The sequence below is a fragment of the Leopardus geoffroyi genome, chromosome A3 (genome assembly GCF_018350155.1).
Source record: "Leopardus geoffroyi isolate Oge1 chromosome A3, O.geoffroyi_Oge1_pat1.0, whole genome shotgun sequence".
NCBI classification, from domain to species: Eukaryota; Metazoa; Chordata; class Mammalia; order Carnivora; family Felidae; genus Leopardus; species Leopardus geoffroyi.
Window position 1 is genome coordinate 119,497,988 of NC_059336.1, and position 18,314 is coordinate 119,516,301.

The following is an 18,314-nucleotide window of genomic DNA, read 5'->3' on the forward strand; positions in this document are numbered from 1 at the left end:
GCTCAGATCATGATTTCATGGTTCATGAGTTCAAGCCCCACATCGGGCTCTCTGCTATCAGCGTGGAGCCCGCCTTGAATCCTCTGAACCCCTCTCTCTCTGTCCCTACACAGCTCACATGTGCGCACGCATGCGCGGTCTCTGTCTCTCAAAAATAACCTTTTTTTTTTTAAAGCTGCTTTAGGGGCGTCTGGATGGCACAGTCGGTCAAGTGCCTGACTCTTGAGCTTGGCTCAGGTCATGATCTCACAGTTTGTGAGTTTGAGCCCCACATCAGGCTGTGCTGATGGTGCAGAGCCTGCTTGGGATTCTGTCTCTTCCTCTCTCTGCCCCTCCTCAATTTGTGCTCTCTCTCAAAATAAAAAAATAAACTTAAAAAAAAAAAAAGCTGTTTTAATTCAATAAGCATTTATAAAGCACTTACTGGTGAAGACCACACAATGGGAATGTGTGGTCTTTAGGAAGGAAGTGTCTCTAGGGCAATTCACATTCCAGTGAAACTGACTACACAGATTCTTCCTGAGACACCTTTAGATTCATATTTTTAATATAAACACAATACTCAGTAAGGAACCCTCTACTAGAAGAAGCTGAGGTTATACATTTGTGACCCTCCTTCTTTTAAAATAACATCAACGCGCTATAGTTTCGTGAACGTTGGACACTTGTTAAAATGACCTTTGTTTTCCAGGATGATAGGAAATCTGCTGTCAGACACAGGAAGTGAGTCAGATAATGGAAGAGTGGAAAAGATAGGAATAGAAAAGCACACTAAAATTTCCTGTAGACTAGAACACCTACCTAGTTGGAAATATAAATTTAGGGAACACTGCTTATAAGAAAAAGTAGATTCCATATTACAGACCCTGCTGCAAAGGAAACAGCTATCCTACTGGCACTTACCCAGAAAGCAGATCCTAGTAGGGGAAAAAAGTTTGTTTTTTGGTTTTTGTTTTTTTTAACATAGTTGTCAAATTGGCTCGCATACAACACCCAGTGCTCATCCCGACAAGTGCCATCCTCAATGCCCATCACCCATTTTCCGCTCTCCCCCCTCCCAGAAAAAGTTTTCTATGTCAATATTTACAGTGCAGAAGAGATAACAGAAAGGGGGGTAGAGCTGAAGGCAAAACAGGAGGTATCTGGGTTAATGACCTTCTTTAATGAAGTTGTAAAGCCCCAGTCATGGTTACCGAGAAGGCTCTGGAACTTCTTTCCACTTAAGTTTTAAGACATGTCAGCACCCCAGGTCAAAATTGTATGATACTACATTGCTTGAAAGCATTGGAATGTATTATATGACTTGCTACGGTCCTTTGCAGTTTTTCCAATGCCAACTAGGCCAAATCCATTATGATTTCCTTCAGCAATCCATTCATTCTACATATGTTTAATGGGTTCTTAGTATGCACAACAGTACTGTGCTCAGGTCGTGGTGGTCCGTACAAGTCTAACCTTGGATACTACGTTCTAATAGGGAAACACACTAACAAATTCCATAAGGGAGCAGAGGGTGCTCTGACAGCACACTTAAGGGGAGAGGAGAGGGGCACCTGGGTGGCCAAGTTGGTTAAGCGTCCGACTTCAGCTCAGGTCATGATCTCACCGTTCGTGGGTTTGAGCCCTGCATCAGGCTCTGTGCTGATAGCTCGAAGCCCAGAGCCTGCTTCCGATTCTGTGTCTCCGGCTCTCTCTGCCCCTCCCCTACATGTGCTCTGTCTCTCTCTCTCAAAAAATAAACATTTTGTTTTTTTGAAAAGAGAAGAGAGGAGAGCTTATGGAATGCTTCTCTGAGGAAGTAACATTTAAGACATGAAGATGAATATAAACGGGAAGGGAAGCTACATTCCTGGCGGAAGTAACAACGTTACTTAAAGATGTGAGCAAAAAAAAAATGGCAGGAGGGAGGAGACGGCTACTAATGCTGTCAGGGGCAGAGAGTGAGAGGCATGACATGGACATGAAGCCGAAGACCAGCAAGGACCATGACATTCAGAGTCATGTAGATCATGTTATGGACTGTTTGGACTTCATTCCAAGAGCAATGAGAGGACAGTAGTGGGTTTTAAGCAAAGGAGTGATGTGACCAGATGCACATTTTTTTTTTTTTAAAGATCACTATGAACCAGAGAAAAGACTATGAGGGAAAAGGGAATGTGGGCAAGCAACCAAATAAAGTAGTACCAGGTTATAACCCCAAGTATAAACTAAATATTCATGAATCCACATTGATATAAATAGTTGGATAAATATACAATGGGAAGAAAAGACAAATCTCCCGTACATAATTGCAAACAAATTATGTCACTACTCTGCCCTTAAGGAGGGAGGGCATAACTCTCCACTCTCAAGTGAGGGCTGTGCAGAGTCAGTTCCTTCCAAAGAGAGTAACCTTACAGGGAGAAATCTAACAAACACTACGTTGGTCAGGTGACCCAAATCAATATCAACAGTGAGTGACAAGTCATACTGATAGCACGTACTTATCACATGACGCAATGAAATGGCACTTCATCTAATGCTCTTCCTCCCCAAACCCCATAACCCTTACCTAATCATGAGAACATCAGACAAATCCCAAGTGAGGGACATTCTACAAAATACATAGCCAGAACTCCTCAAAACTATCCAGGTTACCAAAAACAAGGGAAGTCTGAGAAATCGTCACAGCCGAGAGGAGCCTAAGGAGACAGGACGACTAAATGAAATGTGATCTCCTAGATGAGATCCCACAACAGGAAAAGAGCATTGGGTAGAAACTAAGAAGATCTGAGTACAGACCTCAGTTAATAATGTGTAAATATTGGTTAATTGTGACAAATGTACCATACTAATCTAAGATGTTAATAGAGAAAACTGGGTATGAAGCATAGGGGAACTCCACTATCTTCACAATTTTTCTGTGAATCTATTCTAAAAGTATTCTAAAATAAAAAGATGACTTAAAGCGTACGTGGGAAGAGTGGTAATGGAACCACTCGTCTAGCTTTGGCTAAAAATGATAGAAGGTACAGGACCTAGTGATTCACTAGTTGGTGGGTGAGGTAGAGGAATTGAGAGTGAAAGCGACACAGAGAGCAAGGATGAAAGGTTACAGCCCAGATTTCAGGCTAGGAAAACTGGATGGGCAGGGGAGTCATTCACTGATAAGGGAGCAGCGGAGTAAAACCAGATTTGGAGGAAAGTTAACAACCAGCATTGACTGGAGGCTCATTACGTGTCAGGCCCTTCTCAAATTCCTATAATCATTTTGCACCATAGAGACTATTATTTGGCCCAAAGCCAAGTAAAGAAATTAGAGTTTGGGATCAGGTTTCTATGTGCTCCAAAGCCCGCGCTCTTTCTACTACACAGTTCGTTCGGTGCACATTTACTTCATCTGGCAGCCCAAGCGCCACAAGCTACTGAAGTGGAGTGCATCAGCAGTGCGACCTCAGTAGTTACTCCTACTCCCCGGGCCTCATCTGCCAAAGACTAGCTCCATCTGAAGTTGTGTGCAAGAGGCGGGTGGAGATTTCATTAAAATGAAGACAATTAAGACACCACGAAAGGAACTGCATCAGCTAATAATGATGATTGTGGTGGTGATGATGATGAAGATGAAGTAAAGAAGCGCGGGGAATTCTCTGGTTCCACTCCCGTGGAGAGGTCTCCTAAGGTAGAGGCAATCCCCCGGGGAGGGTACCGAGTCAAGGCGGCGGCCCTAGGATGCTCCCACGCACCTTGACCCCTAAGCCCCAGGTCTCGGCAGGACCCCCGGGGAAACGCCGGCCAGCCCGCCCGCCCAGGGCCACGCGGCACAAGGTGACACGGACCGCGCCTGCCCCTCAGCCGCCAGGGAGAGGCCGGGACGAGAAGGGAGAGGGACGTCCGCGGGGCCCCGCGCTACCTTGTACTTATCAAAGCCAGCCAGCTGCTCCGGGCTCACGTATTCGTAACCAGCCATGACGACCCGAACACCGAGCGCCCACTCGGCAGCGACTCTCCGCGACGAGGTGCGGAAACACGAGCACCACACCGGCAGAGCAAGGATGGGAAGGTTTGGGCAGGCAAAGGTGGTAGGAGAGCTGCGCTCCGCCCACCGCGCACGCGTAGCGGCCTCAGGCCACTTCCGCCGCCTCCCAGGGCGCAAGCGCAGCCTCCACCTCTCCCCGCCCACCGAGGGAGGATCGCTAGCCTGCTCACGAGGTCCGCCCCCTCACGCCGTCGCAGTCCAATCAGCGTGGATCGGACAACACGAAGTCCCGCCTTCCAGGTCTTCTCGTCTCTTCATTCGCTAACGTCAAAATTGGTGAGCTGAAGTAAGGCGAGAGTGGAGGTAAAAGGTCAATTTCCCAGGGGGCCTTGCTCCTCCCTCCGGGGGTTGGGGTGGTTCTCTGGTTTCGTTCGGGTTGCGGTGGTTGTCTGCGAACCAGTTCAGAAGTACCCAGGAAAGAGCCGTGACGTGAACTTGCCGGAGAAAGGGTGTGTGCCCGGCGCGCTGCGGCTTCTGGCAGGCTGTAGGAGCTCAGGAAGGTGATTGGACGTAGAGAAACCAGTGGGGAGCCTCGGGGAAAGGCTTTTTCCGTCTGTAAAGTGGCGTGGAAGGGCGCTGGAGACGAACCCCTCAGACCTCTTCGCTCTCCGCTCTGTCAAACTGTTGCAAATTGAAATTGCTCACGTCTCCAACCAGATAAAAGCACTGGTCTCTGAGTCTCTAGGGATCTTTAAGTGCGTTTGCAGGAAGTGCATGCACGTAACTGGAGCCAATAGTAGAAAGAACACTAGATCAATGGCTAGTGTGTATCAAGCTAATAATAAAATTTAAAAACAGTAATAATTGCTCCCTTTTCTTTTTTTGAGCACCTTCTATAAGGGGAACTTTATATACATTATCACCAACCCCCATAACAATACTATTAAGTGGAAGGCACTTTCCCTATTTCGCAGATTAGGAAATAAAAATTCAGATTACCTAACTTGCCCAGGATCAGGCCATTAATTATACAGCTCGGAAGTGGTCAACCCAACACGAAATGAGGTTCTTGGTGTCGGAAACCACTACCTAAGAAAGATTCTGAGTCTCTGGGTCTCTGAAACAAGGGTGATTCTTCTAAGATCTCTTATGTTCCTTATATTAACTCGTTAAACATAATTATTTGGTGCTCAATATATGCCAAGAATATTATTTCTGCGTGTGTCTCATCTCACTTTCTAAAGTACAAGGTTCTTATGAGGTAATAGATATAAAGCATCTATCATCACACCTGATACATGGCAGATGATCAATAAACTTGAACATCATTTTCCTTCACTTGTCCTAAGGAAAGGACCTGTATCTTGTACACCTTAATTTTCCCTTGTCCTTATAGTCCAGTGCCTTGCAGATAATACATGGTCAATACCTTTCCTTGAATGAATGAGCAGCGATCTCTTTGCTATGGTGTGCAGTGTCTGCTTTGAGGACATTAGAAATGTGGATCTCCCTTTAATCTAGGAAGAAAATGTCCTCTAATGAAAGGAAAACTATGAAACCACCTTCTTCGACGTGTAAAAGTATTTCCTTTGTGCATGTACTGTATTTAAAATCCTTCTGTGTACTGATAAGAAAACTGAATTGACAAGGTCTCTGCCCTAAATATGTGTTTTGGACAATGTATTAATCAGACTGAGGCTACCGTCCCAAGTAATACGCTACAGATTTCATCTGCTGTGTGTTTCTTCTAATCAATATGAAGAGAAAAAAAAAAAATCTTCGCATCAAATGCTTGTTGATATAAGGCCTGTGCTTATCCATCACCCACTGACGCTTATCTGTCCTCTCTATCTCATACACTGACCACGCTTTCTGCTTTCCAAAATAATCATCATAGAAAATATTTGTGCTAGAAGCAATGTTACCACCTTTGTAATATAAACTGGAAAAAAAAAGTGTTTTCATTCGTGGCATTCCTGCTTTATTTAGTTTTAAGTATGAGAGTGTCAGATAAATAGATACCTAGAAAATTGGAAGTTAAGGACTAACATAGTTAAAAACTCCAACATAAGTTATTAAAGCCATAAAAATGGCCGAGGTTTCCCAAGGAAGGTTATAAAAAGATACTGATTTGGTTTGCATTTTAAAATAATACTGATGCCTTATATAATAAGTTCTATGATTTTCAAAGGAATTTGGTATCTCACTAGATCAGCTTAACAAGCCTGAGCCATGGGCCAGATAGTTGTTCTAATTGTACAGAACAGAACGGCAGAAGTATTCTATTATATCTCACGCAAAAATTACCCAGTTTGTGGTAAAATTGGAATAAGAGCACGGGTCATCAAATTTTTAAATAATTTTAAAATAATTTTCCACTACACCTTGCTTCTACAATTTACCACAGTAAGATATTTAAAAAGGGAGGGGCGCCTGGGTGGTTCAGTCAGTTAAGTGTCCGACTTCAGCTCAGGTCACGATCTAACCGACCGTGAGTTCCAGCCCTGCCTGGGGCTCTGGGCTGATGGCTCAGAGTCTGGAACCTGCTTCCGGTTTGTGTCTCCCTTTCTCTCTGCCCCTCCCCCATTCATGCTCTGTCTCTCTCTGTCAAAAAAATAAACGTTAAAAAAAAAGAAAATTTAAAAATAAAATAAATAAATAAATAAAAGATATTTAAAAAGGGAAAATTCACAAGTCAGTTTTAAATCAGGCTAGAGGGGGTTAAAAAAAAAAACTAGGAAAGAACTGAACAGACTCATTAAATTGCTTATTGTTTCTTAAAAATAGAATTCCCTTGCTAGAGTGAACCTTCTCTAGTTAAGTTTTGTCTGCTTGGTTTTTGCTGTATTTCACATTTTTCAAAAACATAATCCTAAGTAAAAATGTGTAGAGAACTCTATTTGAATGGGTCATCAATCAATTATCACAGAAAAGATCTGTGCAACATACTGAGATTCAGTATAAGCTAATACTGCTTTGTACTTCCCACTCCCCAAGTCAGTGGAGGCTCTCTGCTGTTCTGTGACTTGTCATCCCACCTGCCTCCCAATGGTTTTCTGGTCATTTTTGTTCCCTTAACCTTTGAATACAAACTCAATTGTGTCCATAGTCATTCAAAACCCAGATAATCACTGTAAAGTTTCAACCTAGTGTCATATGAAGTAAGAATAAAATGACAGGGGCGCCTGGGTGGCTCAGTTGGTTAAGTGTGCGGATTTGGCTCAGGTCATGATCTCACAGTTCATGAGTTCGAGCCCCGTGTCGGGCTCTGTGCTGACAGCTCAGAGCCTGGAGCCTGCTTCCAATTCTGTCTCCCTCTCTCTCTCTCTCTGCCCCTCTCCCACTCACGCTCTGTCTCTCAGAAATAAATGTCAAAAAAAAATTTTTTTTAAAGAATAAAATGACAGGTCTAGTAATTTATTTACGCTCTCTACATACTTACCATTCTTTGTTTTGGAGATGAATGATTATTCTTTTATAGCCATTATTCATGAGCATGGCTATTATACATAAAAGGAGAGTTATTTTTAAAAAACTGATCTCAGGGGTACCTGGGTGGCTCAATGGGTTAAGCATCCGACTCTTAGCTTCAGCTCAGGTCCTGATCTCACCCTTCGTGAGTTCAAGCTCTTCAGTGGGCCCTGTGCTGACATCGCGGAGCCTGCTTGCAATTCTGTCTCCCTCTCTCTCTGCCCTTTCCCCTGCTCTCTCTCTCTCTCTCTCTCTCTCTCTCTCTCTCTCTCTCAAAAATAAATAAACTTAAAAAAAAAAAAAAACTGATCTCAGGCAGGGGCACCTGGCTGGCTCAGTCGGTGGAACATGCAACGCTTGCTCTCGGGGTCATGAGTTCAAGCCCTATGTTGGGTGTAGAGATTACTTAAATATAAAATCTTTTTTAAAAATTGATCTCAGGCAAAATTTTATAGTGGGCAAACTCTTACTTTGAGCATTCTTGAAGTTCTGGCAATGACCCAGCATCTGATTTTCCAAGCAGAGAGTTGATACCCCTCCTACACAAACATCCCCCAGCCCCATTGTTATCGCACTAGAGTGGAAGCAGAACTCTAGGTGAACCAAGTACAAATCATTCAGATGGGTAGCCAGAGTGCCATCACCTCATCTCCTTATTCCTTTTGGCTTCATCTAATGCCAGATCTGCAGATACAACCAAATATAACCACTATTCTTTTCATTATTATTATTATTTCAATTTGAACATAGAGCCATACAAGACACTCCATTTTTGAGGATTATTTTTGTCTTCCTAAAACTTTGAGTCATTGGAGTTGAGATCAACAGTTATTTAGTTTTCCGTGGAAGAGAAAGATACCAGCAGAGAAACCTAAGAGGAGCAAGAGAGAAGGGAATATTGCTGTAATTCATTTTCCTGTAAGAATCCCCAGAAATCTAGGGCAGGAGTTCAGGCAATGGTTGTCAACATAGATATCTACTGCATAGGGCTTTGAGATCTTCCTTGATATACCCAAGGCTGTGCCGCCTGCTAGACCAGAACTCTAGCAGAAGCTGGTTCTATTTTCAGGAAACAAGGCTTACAAATATGAAACAATGTGTAGAAATAGCAGTTCGTTATCTCCTCCTGTATCCTTGTTGCACTCCAGCCATGTGCCAAATACAGATACCATTATAGACCATGGAGATGCAAAATGGAATAAAACGTGGATGCCACACAAGCAATACATTATTACTGCATTCTGTGAATGACCAGTACCATCCAATGCCCTAGCTCTTCCAAGTTTCTCTCTTCCCGCCTCCCACCACACCCCCTTTAAAAAGTTCACTGTTAGGGGCACCTGGCTGGCTGAGTCGGTTAAGCGTCCGACTTTAGCTCAGGTCATGATCTCGTGGTCAGTGTGTTCGAGCCCCGCATTGGGCTCTGTGCTAACAGCTCAGAGCCTGGAGCCTGCTTCGGATTCTGTGTCTCCCTCTGTCTCTGCTCCTCCCCCACTCACTCACGCTCTGTCTCTCTGTCTCTCAAAAATGAATAAACGTTAAAAAAAAAAAAAAAAAGAAAAGTTCACTGTTAAAAGTTTGAGATATTTTGTTTCAGAGAATTGACTTGAAGATTGGAAACAAAGGGTTGGAACCAAAACTAAACTTTCTAAAAACTCTGAAATCTCATAGATGTTGATTTAACATTTAAATAAATAACCTAGGGGCGCCTGGGTGCCTCAGTCGGTTGAGTGTCTGACTTCGGCTCAGGTCATGATCTCACAGTTCATGGGTTCAAGCCCCACATCAGGCTCTGTGCTGACCACTTGCTCCGAGCAAGCGGTCAGCACAGAGCCTGGAGCCTGCTTCAGATTCTGTGTTTCCTTCTGTCTCTGCCCCTCCCCCGCTCACGCTTTGTCTCACTCTGTTTCTCAAAACTAAATAAATGGAAAAAAAATTTAAATAAATAATCTAGAGGATGAGATACAGAAACAGCTCTTCAAGTGTACTAATGATACTATGATAGTCTTTCATAATGAAATTCTGTATCAGTTGGCATAAGCTGCAAGAAAATAAAAGGTTTTTTCTTTAATGTTTATTTATATTTGAGAGAGAGAGACAGAGACAGAGCATGAGTGGGGGAGAGGCAGAGAGAGAGACACACACACACACAGAATCCGAACCAGGCTCCAGGCTCTAAGCTGTCAGCACAGAGCTGGACGCGGGGCTCGAACTACAAACCGTGAGATCATAACCTGCGCCGAAGTCAGACGATTAACCAACTGAGCCACCCAGGTGCCCCAAGAAAACAAAAGGTGAAGCAGATGTAAAAGTTATTTATCACCACATAACAGATCATGCAAAACCTAGTAGCTTAAAATAACAGCCATTTTATTTGCTTATAATTCTGTGGGTTAGCAATTTGGAGTGGGCTTAGCTGGGCTGTTTCAAGAGGGGGTAAGTAGGAGCTGCAAGGCCTTTCAAAGCCTAGGCTCAGAAATCACACAGTGTCACTTCTGTCTCATTCTCCTGGACAAAGTAAATCACAAGGCCAGCCCAGATTCGTGGGAAGGAAAATAGATTTCACTTCTTGCAGAGAGAGAAGGAGACCCAGAATCCGAAGGAGGCTCCAGGCTCTGAGCTGTCAGCACAGAGCCCAACGCGGGGCTCGAACCCACAAACCGTGAGATCATGACCCGAGCCAAAGTCAGATGCTTAACCCACACTGAGCCACACAGACGCCTCTAGATTTCACCTCTTAATGGATGGAATGACAAAGTCACCTGGCAAGGAGGCCTGCACAGAAGAATGGGAGGGCATTATTGCAATCATCTTTGCAAACACTCTACCACCCCAGATTAGCTACAATGAAGACGAGACAGTAAGTTAAGCTTCATCAGGAAAAGATTTCGAAATCACTAAATTGCCCATGAATTCTTTTAAGGTATTGATCAAAGAGAAGTCAAAACAAACAAAAACAGTAAAACCCCTTGTCCCAAGGCTTTAATTAACATAAGCTGTCTCTTGCTTCCAAATCTCCCACCCACTCTCAACCCTCTCCACTCTGGTTTCCAACCTCACCAGCTCTCCTGAAATGGTTGCCTCGGGGCTCCTCACTTTGTTCTTAAATCAGATAGACTCTTTAAGACTTCTTATCTGACTTTTCATCCGCTTACACTGCCTGCTGTCTTTCGTTGAAACATCTTCCTCCGTGATTGCTCTGAATTCTGTTTTTATTCTGACTCCTCTTAACTCACACACACACACACACACACACACACACACACACACACACAGACACGGGCTTGATCCCACTGTTTCTCTGCGCTTCTAGAGCATCCTGTGTGATGGGACTCTTGAGCAAATGGCTAAGAAAGAATTCTTGAGACATCTTTGGTGCAAAAAAGGTGATTTTATTAAAGCACGGGGACAGGACCTGTGGGAAGAAAGAGCTGCACTGGGGTCGTGAGGAGTGACTGATTATATACTTTTAAGTTAGTGGGGGTTAGGGATCGCGTAGGTCTCTAAGAAACTTGAAAGCAAGGCTTTTAGGACCTTGAGGGGCTAGCTGCTGTTAAGATAAGGTTACTTTTAGTCTTTAATAAAACAAAACCATGAAGGAAGTAAGGCAGCCATGAGTTGCTTGAGGAAGGTCACGCTCTGCGTGTTTCAGGTGTCTATCAGTGGGCTGCAGGCTGTAAAGAGATTCAATTTCAGCTACATTTCTCTTGCCTTTGTTTCCCTTCTCACTGTACGTACCTCTTTCTTCACACTTACATGTTATAAATCCTCTATTTTTAATGTGTATTTGTTTTTTAAGCTTATTTCTTTATTTTGAGAGAAAGAGAGGGAGAGAGAGAGAGAGAGAGAGAGCAAGTGAGCCTGAGTGGGGGAGGGGTAGAGAGAATGGAAGAGAGAGAATCCTAAGCAGGCTCCGTGCTGTCAGCGCAGAGCCTGACATAGGGCTTGGACCCATGAAACTGTGAGATCACGGCCTGAGCCGAAATCAAGAGTCAGACACTTAACCAACTGAGGCACCCAGGCACCCCCTAATGTTTATTGTTGAGAGAGAGAGCACGAGCTGGGGAGGGACAGAGAGGGGGATGGAACAGAGGATCCAAAGCGGGCTCTGGGGTGACAGCACAGAGCCCGACGCGGGGGCTCGAAGTCACGAACTGCGAGATCGTGACCTGAGCCGAAGTCGGATGCTTAACCGACTGAGCCACCCTGGCGCCCCAGAAATTTTCTATTGTCTTATCTGTCTTACTGGATTCTGAGTGCCTTGAGGGTAAGGACCACAACTGTAAACCCCAGAACCTAGCATAATGCCTTGTACTCAGCAAGTCCTCAGTAAGTCCCTTCGCCGCCCTCCCCCCCCCCCCCCCCCGCCTTGGTACTTTTATGGTTTTATTAACATAAGCACAGTATGCATATGAGCTGTCTATTCACTTTTCTTCGTCGTGCAGCCTGGCATCAGGACTGGTGACTCTGAGGGACAGTTGGGCTGTTCTTTCCACCATGGCTTCGCGGGTCTCTGGGGGGACACATTGTAGACAATCCCTGCACAGTGAGATTTGCTGCACATCAGCAGCACTTCAAGCTCCCTGGCGTTGTGGACTAGGAACTTCCAGAAGCCACTGGGCAGCACATGCTTGGCTTTCTTGACGCTCCCATAACCAGTGTTGGGCATCGACTTCTGGGTACCCTATTGTCAATGCCTCTGGGTTTCCACCAGTCGCACTTGATTTTGACAGATCGGTCTGACTGGTGCCGGATGAACTTTTTGGTCCTCTTTTTAATGATCTCGGGCTTCACCAAAGGTCCGAGGGCAGCCGTGATGCCAAGTAGGAGATGGCTGCTCACCCCCCAGTGAGCGGCGAGGAAGAGAGGGGCTTTGTTAAGCTTTCACTGAATTAAATGAACTGTGAGGGGATAAAGAAATATGTGTTGCTGTCACCAGGGAGTCCTATAAAACTCTTCATATTCATTACCCTAGTGACCCCACACTGGAAGAATATACGTCCAGGAAGTAAGCTGAAAGAAAAGAATCTTTATTGCCAAGATTTATAAAGAGCCATATTTATCACTGGAGGGGGAAAATGCAGGCAATCAAAATGTCCAGTGAATTAAGGACCCAAACTGTAAACAATGGTAAACCAATGTGGTAAAATATACAGTCATTAAAAAGAAAAGTGAGGGGCGCCTGGGTGGCGCAGTCGGTTAAGCGTCCGACTTCAGCCAGGTCACGATCTCGCGGTCTGTGAGTTCGAGCCCCGTGTCAGGCTCTGGGCTGATGGCTCAGAGCCTGGAGCCTGTTTCCGATTCTGTGTCTCCCTCTCTCTCTGCCCCTCCCCCGTTCATGCTCTGTCTCTCTCTGTCCCAAAAATAAATAAACGTTGAAAAAAAAAAAAAAGTGAGTGGTTGCAAAAAAAAGAAAAAAAAAAAGGAGGAAAACGCAGGAAATAACAATTGTTGGCAAAGATGAGGAGAAACTGGAATTCTTGTGTGTGTTGCTGGTAGAATTGCAAAATGATGCAGCACCTATGCAAAAATGTTGGACGGTTCCCCAAAAAGTTAACCATGGAGTTACCATATGACCTAGCAATTCCACTCCTGGGAATATACCCCAAAACCTGTACATGATGCTCACAGGAGCATTATTTATAATAGCCAAAAAATGGAAATAACCTAAATGTCTTTCAACTGATGAATGGATGAACAAAATGTGTATATCCACACGGTGGAATATTATTCACCCACAAAAAGGAATGGCGGCCTGATCCGAGCTGCAACATGGATGAACCTTTAACCATTATGCTGTGTGAAAGAGGCCAGGCACAAAGGACCATATATTGTATGGTTCCATTTGTATGAAATTTCCAGAACAGGTAAACCCATAGAGACAGAAAGTGGATTAGTGATTGCCAGGCAATGAGGGTGAGGAGGACTGAGAATAACTTCTTACAGGCATGGGGTTTCTTTTGGGGTGATGAAAATGTTCTGGAATTAGATAGTGGTGGCACAACCTTGGGAATATATTAAAAACTATTGAAATGTACCCTTTAAAATTTTACGTGGAGTGAATTTTTATCTCAATTTAAAAAGGTAAAACAGCATGGTATTTAAAAGAAAAGCACAAAATAACACATACAAACTTCTTCCAACCAAAAATGTATTGGTGACCAGTAGGGAAAGACAGAAGAATACCAGGAATTGGGTGTTTTATTATTTTATTTATTATTATTATCGGGCCTTTTATTATTTTGGTAGAGTTGCTTCAAATGTACTACCTTTAAAGACATATCTGTCAGAACATTATAGCAAAGTGTGCAGAGCTAACACCGTAGAACTGTAAAGTCCTACAATTTAGCATAAAACCATACAGTTCTAACATTTTATAAAGTGGGAAGGGATAAATAAAGGAATAAGGCTTGCAACTAAGGCAATAGGTAACAAGCCAAGGGAGAATTAAGTAGGATAAAGCCCTCTCGATAGGTTATTTTTAAAAATCCCATCTTTATACAGGCACAGCCTTTAAATTGTATGCAGTGCTAGAAATTTCATTTGAGAAATGAAAGCCTAGGTATATATTAGAAGAAATAATTCTCTCATGAAGAAGGTGCCTGTGGCTGGGGTCCCTGGCAGCCATGGTCACCGTCACCCTGGTCCTGCAGAAGAATTATTCCTTTTTTTCAAAAAATGTTTTATGTTTATTCATTTTTGAGAAACAGAGAGAGACAGCACGTGAGCAAGGATGGGGAGAGAGAGGGAGACACAGAATCCGAAGCAGGCTCCAGGCTCTGAGCTGTCAGCACAGAGCCCGACGTGGGGCTCGAACTCACAGACCGTGAGATCATGACCTGAGCCAAAGTCGGAAGCTCAACCGACTGAGCCACCCAGGTGCCCCTTGAGTGTTGTAAGAATACTTAGCTCTTCTAAATTTAGAAAAGTGTTTAAAAACACATGTAATAATGATGACTGTAAAAGTGCCACTCACCTGCTATAAAGAAAATGTTTTAGGGGCGCCTGGGTGGCGCAGTCGGTTAAGCGTCCGACTTCAGCCAGGTCACGATCTCGCGGTCCGGGAGTTCGAGCCCCGCGTCGGGCTCTGGGCTGATGGCTCAGAGCCTGGAGCCTGTTTCCGATTCTGTGTCTCCCTCTCTCTCTGCCCCTCCCCCGTTCATGCTCTGTCTCTCTCTGTCCCAAAAATAAATAAACGTTAAAAAAAAAAAAAATTTAAGAAAATGTTTTAAGGAGATGGATATGATTGTCATTCTATAATTCATTTAGAAAATTTAAAAAACACACACAAATGTAATAGAACTGCCCTACGACCCAGCAATAGCACTACTGGGAATTTATCCAAAGGGTACAGGAGTGCTGATGCATAGGGGCACATGTACCCCAATGTTAATAGCAGCACTTTCAACAATAGCCAAATTATGGAAAGAGCCTACATGTCCATCAACTGATGAATGGATAAAGAAGATGTGGTTTATATATACAGTGGCATACTACTTGGCAATGAGAAAGAATGAAATTATGCCATTTGCAGCAACGTGGATGGAACTGGAAGCTATTTTACTGAGTGAAATAAGTCAGAGAAAGACAGATACCATGTTTTCACTCATATGTGGATCTTGAGAAACTTAACAGAAGACCATGGGGGAAGGGAAGGGGGAAAAATCGTTACCAACAGAGAGGGAGGGAGGCAAACCATAAGTGACTCTTAAATGCAGAGAACAAGCTGAGGGTTGATGGGTGGGGGGAGAGGGGAAAATGGGTGATGGGCATTGAAGAGGGCACTTGTTGGGATGAGCACTGGGGGCTGTATATAAGTGACGAATCACAGGAATCTACCCCAAAACCAAGAGCACTCCGTACACCCTGTATGTTAGCTAATTTAACAGTACATTATATTAAAAAAAATAAATTAAAAATGTAATAAAGATGGTTATAAGAGTGCTGTGCTACTTTGAGAAGAGTGCTACTTAAGGGAATCGGTGTGATAAACATTCTGCAATGCTCTTAACAATGTTTTTAAACACATGCAATGGAGACAGTTGTAAGTGTGCTACGTGCCTGCTACTTTGACAAGAGTATCATTCCAGAGTCTTTTGACTAACTTGAGAGAGAGGGAGTTTAGAAAAACGACCCCATTGAGTTTTATGAACTCCTGAGTTCATCTTCCAGTTGTGCCTGCGTGAATCTGACCCCAAACAGCATACCGTAGATAGAACTACAGTTAAGAGACAGACCGTCACCAGGGCGCAAGCTGACCACTAGGGGGCATATACGCAGCAGACCTGAAGAGCACTGTGCCGGCTGGTGAAAAGGGAACTGATGTGAAAAATACAATCCACGGTAGGTTGGGCAGATCTCATGACATGAACCAAACCAGTCAATTGCCCGCTTACACAAAAATAGCAACATTTTCTATAGGATTTAAATTAAAAAAAGTTTTTTGAATGTTTATTTCTGAGACAGAGAGAGACAGAGCATGAGTGGGGGAGGGGCAGAGAGCGAGGGAGACCCAGAATCCGAAGCAGGCTCCAGGCTCTGAGCTGTCGGCACAGAGCCGGACGCGGGGCTCAAACTCACAAACCGTGAGATCATGACCTGAGCCGAAGTTGGTCGCTCAACCAACTGAGCCACACAGGCGCCCCTGCAGTCTCATAACATAATATCACATGTCCAGATACAATCCAAAATTACTTGGCATATAAAAAAATAGGAAATCTCAACTCACGTGGGGAAAAAAAAGAAAAAACAACAACAATCAACAGGCACCAATGCTGAAATGACGCAGACGTTGTAATGATCAAAAAGAAGACATTAAGGCAAGTATTTTAAAAATGTCGTATAGGGGCGCCTGGGTGGCGCAGTCGGTTAAGCGTCCGACTTCAGCCAGGTCACGATCTCACGGTCCGTGAGTTCGAGCCCCGCGTCGGGCTCTGGGCTGATGGCTCAGAGCCTGGAGCCTGTTTCCGATTCTGTGTCTCCCTCTCTCTCTGCCCCTCCCCTGTTCATGCTCTGTCTCTCTCTGTCCCAAAAATAAATAAACGTTGAAAAAATAAATAAATAAAAAAAAATAAAAATAAAAATGTCGTATGAACACTGTTGAATGAGAAGATGAAAAGTCTCAGCGAAGACAGAAAATATAAAGAACCAAATGGTAATACCGTAATCATCATTTTTTTTAATTACTGCATAGACTCTGTATTGGTTTCCTATTGCTTCTGTAACAAATTACTACAAACATAAGGATTTAAAACAACACAAACGTCATATCTTACAGTTATGAGGATCAGAAGTCTGAAGGAATGTTGCAGGGTTGACATCAAGATGTCGGTAGGGCTGCATTTCTTCTGAAGGTTCCAGAGAAGAATCCATTTCCTTCCTTCTTCCAGCTTCTAGCGGCTGCCAGCGTTCTTTGGCTCGTGGTCCCTTTCTCCAGCTTCGAAGTGCATCACTCCAACCTCTGCTTCTGTTGTAGATCGTTTTTGTTTTGTTTTGTCCCTCATATTCCTGTCATCCTTTTATAAGGAAGTGTGTGATTACATTGGGCCCACCCAGATAATCCAGGATAATTTTCCTGTCTCAACATCCTTAACTAAATCACACCTGTTATTCACAACAGAGAGGGAAAAAACTTGAAAACCTGAACACAGGTCTACGAAAAAATACAGAAAATAAAAGTCTAATATTTGGCATTAGAGTCCAAGAAAGAGAGGAGAAAGAATGTGGTGCAGATAAACTATTTGAAGAAATAATGGCTCAAATTTGATGGGACACATAAAGCTACGTATGGAAAAGGCTCAGTGAATCCAAAACAGGGTAAGCCTTAAAAAAAGGCCCCGCCTAGCCACCTTGTAACCGCTAAAAATTAAAGACAAAGAAAAAACCTTGAAAGCAGCCATAGAAATGATACATTACTCACAAGGGAACAATAACCTTGGATTTTTCATCAGAAACCATGAAGGCCAGAAAGAAGCGGAACAACATTTTTAAAGTACAGTTGACCTTTGCACAACTCAAGGGTTAGGGGTGCTGACCCCTAGCACGGTCCAAAATCCACGTATACCGGTTGACTCCCCAGAAACTTAACCACAAATAGCCTACTGTTGAGGGCAAGCCTTACTGATCATATAAACAGTCAATTAACATATATTTTGTGTGTTGCATATATTATATACTACATTCTTATAATAAAGTAACTTAGAGAAAGTGAAATCTTGAGAAAATCATAAGAAAGGGAATGGAGGGGGATGGGTGAAAGGGGTGAAAGGGAATGGAAGGTACAGACTTCCAGGTATGGAATGAATAGGTCATGGGAATAAAAGGCAGAGCATAGGGCAACGTGAGGCTCGAACTCACGGACTACAAGCTCGTGACCTGAGCCGAAGTCGGACACTTAATTGACTGAGCCACCCAGGCGCCCCGAAAAAAAATTGCATATAAGTGGACCCGCGCAGTTCAAACTCATCGTGTTCAAGGGTCAACTGTGCTCCAAAGATCATATAATTCAACTCCTTCATTGTATTGATGTGAAAAGTGAGGGCTCTAGAAAGATGAAGTGATTGTCTTGAATCACAAGGTCCTGTAATCCTGTAGTTTAATATAATAACCACTTTTCCACTATTATAGCTGCCTTGGCTTTTCTGAGCACGTGTCCATACACATTCCTTTAATTATAAATAACAGAAACCTGCCCTAACTAGCTCAAGCAAGAAGGGAAATCATTGAAAGAAGTTGGGGTCCCTGATGGGACTCAAGATCAGGAGTGCGAATAAGCATCAAGAATAAACTCAAGTTGGGGGCACCTGCGTGTCTCAGTCAGTTAAGCGTCGGACTTTGGCTGGGATCGTGATCTCGAGGTTGGTGAGTTCGAGCCCCGCATCGCCCGCTG

The 18,314-nt window shown here is 43.7% G+C and overlaps 1 protein-coding gene and 1 long non-coding RNA gene across 4 annotated transcripts in view; both read right to left on the reverse strand.

Moving 5' to 3' along the window:
• Positions 1-4,125, reverse strand: part of SELENOI (selenoprotein I) — a 47,192-nt gene extending 43,067 nt beyond the window's left edge. Inside the window, exon 1 of one of the 3 annotated variants that reach the window (XM_045447471.1) lies at positions 3,890-4,125. In XM_045447471.1, the coding sequence (XP_045303427.1) occupies positions 3,890-3,946 (57 nt within the window). In that variant the 5' untranslated portion in view covers positions 3,947-4,125. The remainder of the gene's footprint in view (positions 1-3,889) is intronic. The other 2 variants (XM_045447472.1, XM_045447473.1) reach the window with 2 other exon arrangements.
• Positions 4,126-11,555: 7,430 nt separating this feature from the next.
• On the reverse strand, positions 11,556-18,260 carry LOC123581407. Its single transcript, XR_006703726.1, has 3 exons — positions 18,229-18,260; positions 16,702-16,941; positions 11,556-12,327 (listed from the first exon to the last, which is right to left on the reverse strand). It is a non-coding gene; the product is annotated as an uncharacterized LOC123581407 (long non-coding RNA).
• Between the last annotated feature and the right edge of the window lie 54 nt (positions 18,261-18,314).